Source organism: Loxodonta africana, chromosome X (genome assembly GCF_030014295.1).
Source record: "Loxodonta africana isolate mLoxAfr1 chromosome X, mLoxAfr1.hap2, whole genome shotgun sequence".
NCBI classification, from domain to species: domain Eukaryota; kingdom Metazoa; phylum Chordata; class Mammalia; order Proboscidea; family Elephantidae; genus Loxodonta; species Loxodonta africana.
In genome coordinates this window covers 64,029,886-64,044,381 of record NC_087369.1, presented here as the reverse complement: position 1 = coordinate 64,044,381, position 14,496 = coordinate 64,029,886, and the positions used below count along the sequence as shown (strand labels likewise).

Below are 14,496 nucleotides of genomic sequence, written 5' to 3'. Positions count from 1 at the left end.
CCATTCTACTGCTAATGGACAATTGAGTAGTTTTCTGTTTGGAGCTATTAAATAATGCTGCTATGAGCATTCTTGTACATATCTTGGTGAACATAAGTAAATATTTCTGTTGGGTATATACCTAGAAGTAGAATTGGTGAGCTCTGGGATATGCATATGTTCAGCTTTAGTAGATGGTGCCAAACAGTTTTCCAAAGTGGTTGTGTCAGTTTCTGCTATCACCAGCAATGTATGGGATTTCTGGGTTTTGTTTTTGTTTTTTTTTTTCCTGCCAACACTTGGTATTCTTCCCGGTTTTCATTTTAGCCATGCTGTAAGTCAGAATCAACTCGACAGCAACAAGTTTGATTGTTTTTTTAGTGAGTTCGTAGTGGTATTGCATTATGGCTAAAATTTGTCTTTCCTTGTTGACCATCTTTTCTTGTTTTTATTAATCATTTAAATATTCTCTTTTTTGAAGTGTCTGTTCAAGTCTTTTATTCTTGTTTTCTGTTATGTTCCTTATACATTCTGGATTTAAGTCCTTTGTGGGATACAGTATTGAATATATATTAGGCTTTTATTTTGAAACTTTTATGCCAGATATAGTCATAATTTATAATAGCATTACTTGTGTGGTAAGACATTTAATTGCAAATTTATTAAGTATCTGTTCAGTGTATTATTGTGAAGTGATTACTGGTACTGGGTACTGATGGGTACCTTATAAATACTATTGGTAATACATCAGCATAGCAAGGTCGTTGGCATTGCTCTCTTTAACAGAGAGGTAAGTAACTCATCCAAGGTCACACTGCAGAGTAGCAGATCTGAAATTAGAACCCAAGTCTCAGATTCCAAAGCCAAATCCTTTCTAGTTAGTCACATTGCTTTCCCAAATTGCGGTGCTTTTTTTCAGTACTGGGAAATTATTTGTATTTCTATTGGTTCTGCCTTAAAAGGTCACCATACCTAATTTCTCAGACTCTAGAATTTTTCGATGCATTTTTTTGTTGTTCAGTTAAAATTCACATAACATGAAATTAACCGTTTTAAAGTGTACAATTTAGTGACACCTAGTATATTCACAATGTTGTTTAACCCTCACCTCTATCCATTTCCCAAATCTTCAATTCATTTTGTTCTAAAATCTACTTGAATGACAGTAGAACTAAGTTTCTAAGATAAGGAATTAATCAGGGCAGAAATCATTGTTAGAGAAAAAGAAGAGTCTAACTTAATTTCCTTCCCCTGTTGTTGAGCTGTTATTCATAATTTAAGTAACCCTCAAAATAGGGTTACTATTTTATTTTTGCATACTCATATCTGTGGCTATACTATCTCTCCTTCAATTCTTGCGAGTTTCTAGCACAGGGTCCTGGACACATTGTAGGTGTCTATAAATTTTAAACTTTAATTGAATTCTGATGGGGTTATAGCACTCAACTGGAAGTCAAGATTTGAATCCTTTGCCATTGAATTCTTTGTGTGAGCCACTTTTCTTTGGGCCTCATCTGATAGATGAGGAAAATATTTAGTCTTATCTACTTTATAGATTTGCTGTGAACAGTTCCGTTAAATAGTACACTGAGAGTGTTTTAAGAAACACCAAATGGCATCTAAATGAAGGTATGTAAAGTATGTATTGGGAAATGGAAGGGGTTTGAAAGCATAAAATCTGAGTTTGCTACTTATTTAGCTGGTATTTTGGAGCCTTGGTCTCCTCATCTATTAAGTAGAACTGATAATCACTCATTGGGTGACTTTAAGAATCAACTGTGTGAGTGCATGTTGTTGCTGTACGTAATTGTGCTTGTCAATAAATGTCACGATTAATGGCTTTTCAGGACTGCAGCGTGCTAGCTTTTGTTTTGGACCACCTCCTCCCACATACTCAGAATGCAGAAGACAAGGACACACCTGCCCTGGCCCGCCTATTCCTCGCAAGCCTGGCCGCTGCAGGGAGTGGCACAGATGCTCAGGTGGCACTTGTGAATGAAGTAAAGGCAGCCCTGGGGCGAGCACTGGCTATGGCTGAGAGTACAGAGAAACATGCCAGGTAAAATCCATACCTGACCTAGTGCTGGTATCTAATAGTATCCCCTTACTCCATTCTTGGTCCATGGGTTCCTTGAACTTGAACAAGAGTTCTAGTCATGTTGGCGTTGTATATTCTTTGGTCCTCTCAAATAGTTCAAAATGCCCAGAGTACTGATTACATTTGGAGGAGATGGGTAAATACCCTAGAGAAAACAAAGAGGCATTTTCACTGTATTTCGAAGGTCTGTTCATTTAAGAAGCTGGGCAGGTTATTCAATCTTTTTTTTTTTTTTTTAATGTGTTTAAAGAAAATAAAGAACGCTACCACCCTGGGAGTGAGTTCTCACCTGTTTAGATGTTACTTCCAAAAGGAAGCACAAAAGTCACGGGAATATTGTCTGAGGCAAGTTAGTGAAGATGTGACCTGAGGATGCTGTATTCACATGATGATAGCAGTGTCAACTTAATTCCTAGGCTTCAGGCAGTGATGTGTATCATCAGTACTATCATGGAGTCCTGCCCTTCCACCTCCAGCTTCTATAGCAGTGCCACAGCCAAGACCCAACACAATGGCATGAACAACATCATTCGACTCTTCCTGAAGAAGGGACTGGTTAATGACCTGGCCAGGGTACCTCACAGCCTGGACCTGTCCAGGTAAAATCATTACCTAGCTGCCACTCTAGCTTTTCCCCTCTGTTTAACCATGCTGCTTACTTCTCCATTTGCCAAGTATTTCATGCATTTGTCCTCACCAAATGAGTAATAAAGAGGGAGCTGGTGCTGTAGGAAAATATTTGGATGTAGGTAGGAGACAAAAAAAAAAAAAAACTTTTTTTTTTTTTTTTTTTTTTAAGGAGACCTGCGTTCTTAGTATTGTGGCTTTTGTAGCAAGGCGTGTGCTTTCTCTAAATCTTGGTTTTCTCTGAGTTAGACTGTATCGATGATTTTTTTCAAGTTTTACTTCCACTTTAGTTAAAAATAACTATGTATAAGAAGAGTGTATGTATACTTATAAGAAATACAAATGAACAAAAATAGATACCATATTCCAACCACCCAGATACCACTGTTATCTGTATATCTTTAAATATTTTTCTTTATGTGCATGAATAATTTTTTTATTAAAATGGTGTTATACCGTATATGCTATTGTGTAAACTGGTTGTTTGGGGTTTTTTGTTTTCAGTTAATGGTCTCTACCTTTACATTTAATTAAGTTTTCATCCTATCAAATGCTCAAATACATACTCAAAAATTTTTGTCCTGACCAGAGTCCAACTAAGGGCCCTATGTTGCATCTGGTTATGACCTTTAATCAATCTCTCTTAATTTAACTTTTTTTTTTTTTTTGGTAGCCGTTTATGACACTTGTTGAAGTTACCAGGCCTGCTGTGCTGTAGAATGTTTTGCCTTCTAGGTTTGATCCAGTTGCTTCCTTGCAGTATAGTTTAACTTGTTCCTTTACTGCCTGTATTTTTTGTAAACTGGTAGTTAGATCTAAAGGCTTAATGGGTGTAATTTAAACAAAATTTGACTAGAACACATCTTAGGTGATGTACATCTCATACTTATCTTTAGGGGACACATCTCTTGAACTGTTACTAATAATTATGTTAAGACTGACCACTGAGTTAGAGAAATAGTTATCATTTCTTCTTCTCACTAGAAGGTAATCTGTGTTGTAACTTTGGCACTGTACAGATGTTCACTGGTCACCATTTACCTAATTAATAGTCTTAACACGAGTTGATAATTGTTGCCTGAGTCCCCTGATTTCTTTGAGGGTTAATGAATGACAACTTTGTAATTTCTGTCATTCTTTTGTACATTATTAGTCGGTATTTTTCTGTGATATAGCCCTTTTTCAGTAGGGAAAGCCTATTTGGTTACCCAAAAATATAATTCCTACAGAAAAGTCACGATAAAAACTTAATTTTTCCATTTAGTTGCCAATTTTTAAAGTAAAATAAAAAAATAGGTTTAACTACCACCTCAAATGTTAGTATGTGAGTTTTTTTCTGTTTCCCAAGTAGTAGACTCATGAATTTTCATAGATTTTAAAGATCAGTTATTGAATTTTTTGGATTAACTACAGTTGTCATTCTTTTTCTTGCTCAAATTACTACACCTTTGGCCAGAGGGCCTCTTTGAGCTGACTTCTTTGTCCTTTTAATACAACCCCATCAAATTTTTTTTAAAACATTTAAAAGTTTCAGACTCACAGTAGTGTAATGAACACTCATATGTCTCACCTAGATTAATGAGAAGTTGCCAACATGATACTTAACCTCTAAATATTTCAGCATATGTTCTTCTAAGAACAAATATTCTCTTATATGGCTTTAGTATACCATTATCACATTCAAGAAATTTACCATTAATATAATAATAATCTGTATATTTCATATTCAGATACCTTCAGTTATTCTAATATGTCTTTATAACCTGAGGAGAAGGATGTTTTGGTCCAGGGCCCAAAGAGGATCACACATTGCATTTGGTTGTCACTTGTCTTTTGTTTTTCATGACATTTGACTGTTTTGAAGAATCCAGGCAAGGTGTCTTGTAGAGTATTCCATAATCTGGATTTGTCTTAATTGCTTCCTGGTGGTTAGGTTCAGGTTAAATATTTCTGGGAGAATACTATATAGGTGATGTGTATCGTCCTCAGTGTATCACATCAGGAGACACACAATACCAATTTGTGCCATTATTGGTTATGCTAAGTTTGATCACATAGTTAGATGGTATCTGCTAGATTTCCCCTTTATAATTAATAAGTAATCTCAGTTGAAATTTTGAGATCATGTGAATATCCTGTGCCCTGAAGATTTTTAACTCTTATTACATTGCTATTTGCAAATTGATGATTTTTTGATTCTCTTGTTCTTTATTTCTTAGCCAGCATTTTTCTCTAATAAAGAACTCCCTCCCTGCTTTTGATCCCTGTGGACTCAGATTATTTTTATATTCGGTGTGTTATAATTCATTACCATCATTATTATTTTTGATGCTCATTTTGTCTCAAATTTAGCCTATGGTAATGACTCCATTAATTTTTGAAACCCTTGTAGCACAGTGATACCAACGCTTACCTTGTACCTTCCATGCCCCTTTCCTGGAATCATTCATTTCTCTGAGGAGTTCTGGTTCTTTTTAGTGTGGAATAGTATCAGAGACTACTATCTGGGTGGTAAAAAAAAAAAAAAAAAGCAGATCTGCTCTAGTTTTATTGGGTGCTTACTTGACCTCACACACCTTACTACAATGACAAGTCACACCACACCTCCAACTGCGGCCCCTGTACTGAACCTTAGGAAGCCCTACAGAGAACAGTTTGAAATCCATAGGACTTAAAAATTTCTATCATGTTCCTTTGTGCTCTTATGATTTGGGACTAAATGCTAGTGTTTATTAACACAAAGAACCTGAGTGTGCCTTCTAGTCCAGAAATTTGTCCCTTATGTGCTTACCACAGCCCCTATGAAATATGGCATTGATTTAACCCTTGCTTCTGGGATGGGTTCCTGAAGACCTTAAAGTTAAATAGTTTGTCTTCTAAATAATAACAAACAGAATGGTAATTCCGTAACCTTGTGCTCCTTTCTCTGTTAGTAGCTTCTGCTATAGGAGCCATAGTAGCACTTACAGGACACCTGGTATTTCCATGCTCAGTCCACCTCTGTATCTTCCTTATCTCAGTCCCAATATGGCCAACACAGTAAATGCTGCTCTGAAGCCTTTGGAAACACTTTCCCGGATTGTGAACCAGCCCAGTAGCCTTTTTGGCAGCAAGAGCGCTTCTAGCAAGAGCAAGTCTGAGCAGGATGCCCAAGGAGCCTCTCAGGACTCCAATAGCAACCAACAGGACCCAGGTAGGGAAGTAGAGCCAATGGACTGGAGAGCAGGAGGGGGTGAGAGTAGTTATTTGATGGGCATGGGGTCACAACTGTTTTAACTTGGTATTGTTCCTTGGGAACTTGCTGGCCTTCCAGAGAGCTGTCATAGTAGTGTGGGAATCTGCCCCACAGTTGCTTAAAATTGCAGCCTTATTTGGCTATCCTCACACGTAGCCTTGTCTTTTCCTTTGTCACCCATTCATTTATTCTATGAGAACTTGCAAACTTGCCCAGGGAAGGGACCTTATTGTTTTCCTGCTTGCTTCATGGTGCCTAGCACATAGGCACTCTTTGATTATTTTGCTGGTTGGTTGATTGTTTCAGGCGAGCCTGGGGAAGCAGAAGTGCAGGAGGAGGATCATGATGTCACTCAGACAGAGGTGGCAGATGGGGATATCATGGATGGGGAGGCTGAAACCGACTCAGTGGTGATTGCTGGGCAGCCTGAGGTGCTCAGTTCACAAGAGATGCAGGTAGGGAGGCAGATCATTGAACCAAAACCCCCAGGTGGTGTGGGTGGGTGAGTACTTTAGATCCTTGCCTCAATGCTGTCTGCTTTGCAGAGAAGCACAGATGATATGCTTAGTGGGTGCTTGGTAAATGTGTTTGAATTGTATTGTTTGAATTGTATTAAATGAGGGGAAGCAGGGCCAGGATGCCATGTACTATGAAATGGTTTAGATCCCAACAAGAAAACTTAAGAACAGGTGAAATGTTGAAGTAGAAGTCTGGCCTGAGGCCTTTGGGCCCTGGGTCTTTGATTTACTTGGCTCTGATCATAAATAGAAACTCCTTAACATCACCTTATACCCTATAGCACCAGCTCTCATTGGGCCATTAAATAGCAGTTTTCTAAAAACCTAAAGAAAGTATTGTAATTTCTGGAGCCTGGTAGCAATGGGTAAGAAATTGGGCCAGCAGTCTTAAACTGTTGGCTCTAAGGAGACTTGCATGTATTCCTGGACAGTATAAAGACTAACCTGGTATCAGATAATTGGGATGAACCCATTTGAAGGACAGTCTGAGTGTGGATTGGCGCATGTGATAGTTTCTGTGCTATTAGCACCAAGTGTGTGGTTTTTTTATGTAACATCCACTGTCACACATGTCCTAGAAATATATACTCCCTTGCTGGCTTTTTTTTAGGGTTTCAGTGCTAGCACAATGATAGACTTGTGTGCATCCATATGTATGTTCTATTTCTCTCCAGGTTGAGAATGAGCTGGAGGACCTGATAGATGAGTTGCTTGAGAGGGATGGCGGATCTGGGAACAGTACAATTATAGGTGAGAGCCCCAGAACTGAGTATAGCCTCTTCCTTTGTCTCAGTCTCTCTTGGGAGGATCCTTTTTCTCATCATCTGCTTGCTCAGCTCTGTCTGAGGGCTCATAGCCAGCCTAGATTGCTGCTTGTCTTGATGTTGACGGTCTTACAGATGAGAAATTCACAAGCCATCTACAGACCTGTGGCAGGTCTGAAGTGTTGCCTGTGTATGGGGGTGGTGGTGGGGGTGACCTTCAGTATAGATGATACATCAGACACATTGAAAGAGTGTTTATTCTTGGAAGCCTAGAGAAGGCTATAGGGTGAGATGTGCTTTCCTTTCAGTCTTCAATAAAATCCAGAGGCTTTTTGCCTCTAAGTCTCAGTAGTGTGTGTAAGAGTGATTGTTCCCTAAGGGTGGCCCTTTTTACATCTTGGAGAGAAAACAACAGTAGTTACCCTACTGTCACCTGGCTCTAAGGGTGTATGTGTTACTTGTTTTTATTGTATCGGTCCAGTAAATCAAAGGATAAACGGAAGTAGAGATGTATTCTTAAATTTTACAAAAGCTTTTTCACACCCAGTATCCTCTTTGGTTTCACAATTAGTGGGATTGACAGGGCAGATGTGATCATCCCATTTTACAGATGAGGAAACTGAGACTCAGACAGGTAAAGTGACTGGCCAAGCTCACCTAGCTAGTTGATAGCAGAGAATCCAGGTCTTCTGCCTCATCCAAAAAAAGTGGATATCTGCTAGGTGTACATAGCTACTTTAGGCGCACCCAGTCTGGAAAGGGAAGTCCTCTGTTGTTCAGTGAAGGCTCTGCTCTGTAACCTTCAGTGAGCAGAAGTGGAGAGGATGAATCACAAGAGGACGTGCTGATGGATGAAGCTCCTTCCAACCTCAGCCAAGCTTCCACCTTGCAGGCCAACCGAGAAGGTGAGAGTGCCGAGGCCAGAAAGGCCTCCCTTCTTGCCCTGCACGTCTGACAGACACTACACTAGGGTTTTTCCTGGAGGCAGCTGCCCAAATGTGCAGAATAAGGAAGCATCTGTCTGCATGCGCTGACATCACACCATCTACTTTATCCTCAAGCCAGTTTTTCAATTAACATATTACTACTGCTTGCCCAAAGTTTGTCACTTCTTACTTGGTTCGCTTTCTTCTCACCCATCTGCTATCATCGCTCCAGATTTCCTCTTACCAACAGGATGCAGTCAATAGCAAAGTAGGGCTGAAAAGGCAAGGGGGCACCAGCAGACTTGGCCAAGTCCTAGACCATTGATCCTCAAGCACCACCCTGTAGTGAGCCTCCACATTCAACCACCCTGCTCAGTGTGTTGATGCCTCAATTGGCACTCTCAGGAAATCGGGGCTGGCTCGCTAAGTCTGTACATCACCCCAAATCTGGTTCTTCTGCTCCTAGAGTCAGATACCCCATCTCCTTCTCAATCTGCCGGCCTGCACAGTAGCCTGTTTTCTAGCTACTCAGTATAGTCCTCCAATGTGCTCCCTTTGTTTTAGATTCCATGAATATCCTGGACCCTGAGGATGAGGAGGAGCACACTCAGGAAGAGGACAGCAGTGGCAGTAACGAGGATGAGGATGATAGTCAGGATGAAGAGGAGGAGGAGGAGGAAGATGAGGAAGATGATCAGGTGAGGGGGGACTGTGTTTGGGTTGGTTCAGACAACCTCTTCCTTGGGAACAGAGCTGGAGAAAATCAACAGTCTGGGTTGATAGCCTCAGTGCCTCCCTCCCTCATATGCAAATGTGGCCATGACGCCAGACTTCAGAAAACCCTTACCTCCAGCAATTCTCCATCTCCTATTTTCCCCTTAAGGAGGATGATGAAGGTGAAGAGGGAGATGAAGACGATGACGACGATGGCTCTGAGATGGAATTGGATGAGGATTACCCTGATATGAATGCTTCTCCCTTGGTCCGATTTGAGCGCTTTGACCGGGAGGATGATCTCATCATTGAGTTTGACAACATGTTCTCCAGTGCTAGTAAGATACAGGGGCTCAGCTGGGTTTTATCTCTTGATTCTTATACCCTTCTCTAGGGTAAGCCAAGCAGTGAACCAAAACAACTATCTCTCTGATACATATAGCACATCTTTTCCTATGCTAACATCCTGGGGCAAGGGATATCTGAATCCATCTCTCTCAGTAATGTATACTTAGAAGGAGGAATAGTGGGAGGCTGCTTTTGTTCTGGCCACCTCAGTTAACAGGCAGCCATTTTAGAGCCTGGACAACTTGATCATTTGCTTGATTTAAAAAATATGTATTTTTTTGTGAGACCAAGTCTGACTGCATCAGGCACCCATACGTACACTGCAGTAACAGGCAGTCGATAATCCTTATGTCTGTAATATTGGATCTTGAGGGTTTGGGTGAACACCTTTGAACTTGGCACTGGGGAGTAGAATTGAGCATATTCACCCTGTTCATCAAGGATGCATCTTTTCAGGGGGAGGGAATGAATTTCTTCTCTGCTCCCCCATCAACGTCAAAGTTGCCTTTTAGTGTCCAGTTAGAGAGTCAAGTTCCTATCATTAAGCTATGTTCATAGGACAGGTCTTGACCCAAATCACAAGAATGATATAACAGAAAACACTGAACTATTCCAGTCTGTCGTCTTGGCCAAGTAATCTCTTACCTCTTTGAGCCTCAGTTTGTCACCTGTAAATGAAAGGTTTCAAAAGGAAAGGGGGGTGGGGTGTGCTGCGGGTTGAATTAGATAATTTTCAAGATGCCTTCTATTCTGTGATTCTCTTTGCTTTTTTGTGGTTTTCGTCAGTCTTTCTTATAGCTGAGCCTTTGTCCATTCCACAAATTGAACAAATATTTGAGGAGTGACTACTGTGTCCTAGGTACTGGGAATATAACAAACAGTAAACAAGAAAACAGTCCTCATCCCTCATAGGAGCTTATGGTCTATTAGGAATTATAAGCAAGCAGGCATTACATTGCAGTATGGTGAGAAAGCACAGAGTAGAAAGCTACCTAACGCAATCTGTAGAAGTCAGGCTTCACATAGGAAGTGACATCTAGTCTAAGAATAAAAGAGCAGGTGAAGAAGGGGAAGAGGAGTCTTCAAGATGGAGGGAGCTGCATGTTTCTGAGGGGCCTAGAAGCATCACTGTGGCTGTAGTATGGAGAATGGATCGGGATAAGGTACTATGTAGGAGCCTGTTGCAGTAGGTGAGAGATGGTGGCATAAGCTGTGGTAGTATCAGTGATCATAGATGAGGTGTGGGAATGAGGGAGAAAGGACAAAGCTCAGGTTTCCGTGTGAGGAAGTAAGGCCCAGGAGACATGGTTCTGTTTGAACAACCACAGAAAAAACTTCTTGGCACTGACTGCTTTGTATTTTGTCCTTGCAGCAGACATCCCCCCATCCCCAGGAAATATCCCTACTACCCACCCACTAATGGTACGCCATGCAGACCACAGTTCCCTGACACTGGGCAGTGGTTCCTCTACCACTCGTCTTACCCAGGGCATCGGGCGCAGTCAGAGAACCCTAAGGCAGCTGACAGCCAATACAGGGCACACCATTCATGTTCACTACCCAGGGAATCGCCAGCCCAACCCTCCTCTTATACTTCAGAGGTGAGTTACAAAGAAGACCTGTTGGGTTTGCTGGAGCTCTTACAAGAATCTTCACTGAGCTTCAGGCATTGTCCTGACCTTGGGGGAAACAGTCTTATCAGTCATTTAATGCTCTCGTCACACACACAAATAAGGTATTTATCCCATTTCTTTGTGGATTATATGTGCAGCCTTTTGCAGAATACCAAATTGAAAGTTACGTTCTTTGCTTGAGAGTATTGTGCATTAAGCCCTCGGGGCCTTAGACTTTAGTGGGAGAAACAATTTTAAGAAGTGAAAGAAAGGGATATAAATGTTGTAATGGTCAACATAGTTCAGTAATCTACTTCAGAAAATCTGCCGGGGAAAACCCCATGGATAACAGTGGTCGATCCACAAATGATCCATGGGGGTAGCACAGGATGGGACAGCATTTTGTTCTGTTGTGCATGAGGTTGCCCTGAGTCGGGGGCCGACTCCAAATGGTCAGTGTACTGACTGTAGTGGGAATACAGGAGAGGCATACCCTAACATGGTGTCTGTCATGTGAAAGGTTATCAATGACATTCTATGCCAGAAACTGTGGAATAATATACAAGCTCTGTCCAAACAAAATTCTCAAACTGGCGGGGTAGTCAGAAAAGTAATTTAAGACTTAGGTGTAGCATGATAAGGTTTCTAATAGTGTTTTACATTTAATAGCGAGTACAGAAAGAGATTCTCACAGTAACAAGTTGCAGGAGCCCTATGGACTTACAGTGACCGTAGTACCCCACCATTGCTCTACAGGTTGCTGGGTCCCTCGGCTGCTGCTGACATCCTTCAGCTGAGCAGCAGCCTCCCCCTACAAAGCCGGGGCCGGGCCCGCCTCCTTGTGGGCAATGATGATGTCCACATCATCGCCCGGTCTGATGATGAACTACTGGATGACTTTTTCCATGACCAGAGCACAGCTACCAGCCAAGCAGGCAAGTTTGTATAGTGAAAGGTATCGTAAAGTTTGTCAAATTCTTCTTTTCCCTGCTGAGGGAAAGCAAAACAGTATCTGTCCTGGAGAAACTCTCGTTTTATAGGAGCCAGAACCACTGAATGGTTTAGCCAAGGACAACAAAAACTTTCAGTGTCTCTGGGTACCTGTTATGAGCCAAACCTTGTGATAGACACCTTACTGGGTTCTGTTAGGAAAACACTGCGATTTGTGGATCAGTTGACACTTGACAAGGCCAAGAATCTCACTCTCCTTTGTTGCCCTACAGGAACCCTGTCCAGCATCCCCACAGCCCTGACCCGCTGGACAGAGGAATGTAAAGTTCTTGATGCCGAGAGCATGCACGACTGTGTTTCAGGTGTGTGACAGTTGATTATCAGGAAGGTTGAGCTTCCAGGCCTTGGACGAATGCATGGTGTTTCCCTGGTTCACTGTGGCCATAAGCTCTGCCTCTTGACTTCCTCTCTCACCCCACCAACCAGCCTCTAATCTTTGCCTCTTTGATGTAGTCGTTAAGGTGCCCATTGTCAATCACCTGGAATTCCTGAGGGATGAGGAGCTGGAAGAAAGGCGGGAGAAACGCAGGAAACAACTGGCTGAGGAAGAAACAAAGATGAGTGACAAAAGCAAAGAAGATAAGGAAAACAGGGATCAGAGTGCACAGGTGATTGCCAAGGGCTGGGAGGATTCACATTTGCCTATGTCTGCATTAACTTTCATATAGTTTTGGCATACACGTGGCACTAAGAACCACTGGAGAATCCTAGGATATCCACATTGAACCTGAGAAATGATTCATTCCAAATTCACTGTACACTCACACCATTTTTAAGGGAAAGAATTCAAATCCAGAGGGAAAATTATTTCCTTGGTGTCTTGCTGAGAAAAGCTAAAGCTGGACCCAGAATGGCTGCTGACTCAGTCACAATGTGTAGCCTCTATCTTATGACTAAAGCTTGCCCAGGAGAATGACCTGGTCAGGGGACTTGGAATTTAACAATAAGCCCATGTTCAATTCTGTTTCCCTCAGTGGACTGCCAGTGTGGGGAACCTTATCAGGATCCCATTCCATCAGTTGGATAAGTTAGCCTTAGGTACCAGATCAGAGGAAACATTCCTATTCTGGACCCCATCACCACTTGGCGTTTTCTAGGGCTCAATTTGAGAAATCTGTAACATGGTTTTGATTTGGAAAGAAGCTACCTATCTTTTTCTGACACTTCTGGGACATCGAATAGTAGACCTTTAAAATATATGAGGTAAAAGCTGATAGAATTACTAAAAAACTTTAGTGAAAGATTTTGCTATACCCCACTTAGCAGTTTAAAAAAAAAAAACCACTGCCATTGAGTCGATTCCAACTCGGGATATCATAAAAAATAAGTACATTGAAATGTTCAGTTATAATAACAGGCTTGAGCTAACATCTTTATAGAGAACTTTTTACCTAATAGATGGAATATTTTAAACACATGGAAAATAAGCAAACCTAGCATATGATTGAAAAGGTAGAGAGGACAAAATACACCAAAGGGAGGGAAATATAGAGAGAGAGAGAGACAAAGCTTTAACAAATTCTGGCTAGTCTTAAGATTGTGTTCAGATTATGTCCTGTGCGCATCACTTTTTATAGGTGATTTTTATAGTTCAGTTAGCTACCTGTCCATTTCCCTTCCCCCGCCTCCTGCAAGCCATCCTTGAATGTGAGTATGTATAGAGAAATTGGTATATATTTTAACATTAAAGCGGTCATCTTCCTTTGGTGACACGGTAAAAGCATTTTCAATCCAGGTCACTGAACTCTCCTGGATGGTATGTATATGTGAGGGATGGTGACTGCTGCACAAATCTCTCTCTTATGTTTTTGTGGTCCCACATTGGTCTGTCCCTTCTCTTTCCAGTGTACTGCATCTAAGACAAATGACTCAGCTGAACAGAACCTTTCAGGTAACTTTCCCTTTCTTTTTCCCTTCTTGCTAAATATTGATTGGCTTTTTCTCTTGACCCTTCCGAGTAGCTGGCCCAAGTGGGCTGAAGATGAACACTGGTGCTCTGTAGGATGAGGTAGTAGATTGTATAGTTTTAGGGTTATACCCCATCTTGGAGATAACTATACAGTCTACTGTCTTTCCCACGGTAGTACACTTCCCCTCTGACTGGATCTATTTAGGTTCTTGTTTTGATTATGCTGTGTTTCATTCTGGCATGTGTAGCCAGGTATTTGTCCTGTTCCCTTTCCTGACTGCAGCTCTGTCCTGTGAAACTGAGCATATATGTTTTTGATGTGGTTAGTCCTTTGGTGCCTACCATGGTGTGTGGTGCTTCATGAGAATACCTGATGACAATGGTTAAGGGAGGTTTAATGAGTTTTTTTTTTTTATTTTGAGATTTTATCCTTTGTAATTCTTTGGTACCAAAATATTTTTATTAAATGACATTGACAGGATTTTTTTTTTATATATTGCAAAACTAAAAGTTCGTAACCCTGTATTGGTCTCTTTGTTTAATTTTATTGATCTCTGGAATCTAAAAGCCTAGGAACCATTGTCTGCAGCAGTCAGCTTTGAGGGAAGGTAGTTCTGTGGGCTAAGTGGTATTCCTATCATATGCTTTTATTTTTATTCCTCCTAATCTTAAAAATGGTCAGTAGCCACTTTGTGATTATAACAACCAGTCCATGTGGTACTATATATGTCTCCTCCACCCGTGTTTCCTCAGA

At 41.1% G+C, this 14,496-nt stretch overlaps 1 protein-coding gene across 23 annotated transcripts in view; it reads left to right on the top strand.

Moving 5' to 3' along the window:
- Nucleotides 1–14,496, top strand: part of HUWE1 (HECT, UBA and WWE domain containing E3 ubiquitin protein ligase 1) — a 216,804-nt gene that overhangs the window by 181,344 nt on the left and 20,964 nt on the right. For 21 of the 23 annotated variants that reach the window (XM_064278338.1, XM_064278345.1, XM_064278346.1 and 18 more), the window contains 13 exons: nucleotides 1,827–2,038; nucleotides 2,494–2,676; nucleotides 5,725–5,897; nucleotides 6,246–6,394; nucleotides 7,132–7,207; nucleotides 8,028–8,126; nucleotides 8,712–8,845; nucleotides 9,031–9,199; nucleotides 10,582–10,810; nucleotides 11,579–11,757; nucleotides 12,046–12,135; nucleotides 12,287–12,441; nucleotides 13,679–13,724. In XM_064278338.1, the coding sequence (XP_064134408.1) occupies nucleotides 1,827–2,038; nucleotides 2,494–2,676; nucleotides 5,725–5,897; nucleotides 6,246–6,394; nucleotides 7,132–7,207; nucleotides 8,028–8,126; nucleotides 8,712–8,845; nucleotides 9,031–9,199; nucleotides 10,582–10,810; nucleotides 11,579–11,757; nucleotides 12,046–12,135; nucleotides 12,287–12,441; nucleotides 13,679–13,724 (1,894 nt within the window). The remainder of the gene's footprint in view (nucleotides 1–1,826; nucleotides 2,039–2,493; nucleotides 2,677–5,724; nucleotides 5,898–6,245; nucleotides 6,395–7,131; nucleotides 7,208–8,027; nucleotides 8,127–8,711; nucleotides 8,846–9,030; nucleotides 9,200–10,581; nucleotides 10,811–11,578; nucleotides 11,758–12,045; nucleotides 12,136–12,286; nucleotides 12,442–13,678; nucleotides 13,725–14,496) is intronic. The other 2 variants (XM_064278335.1, XM_064278350.1) reach the window with 2 other exon arrangements.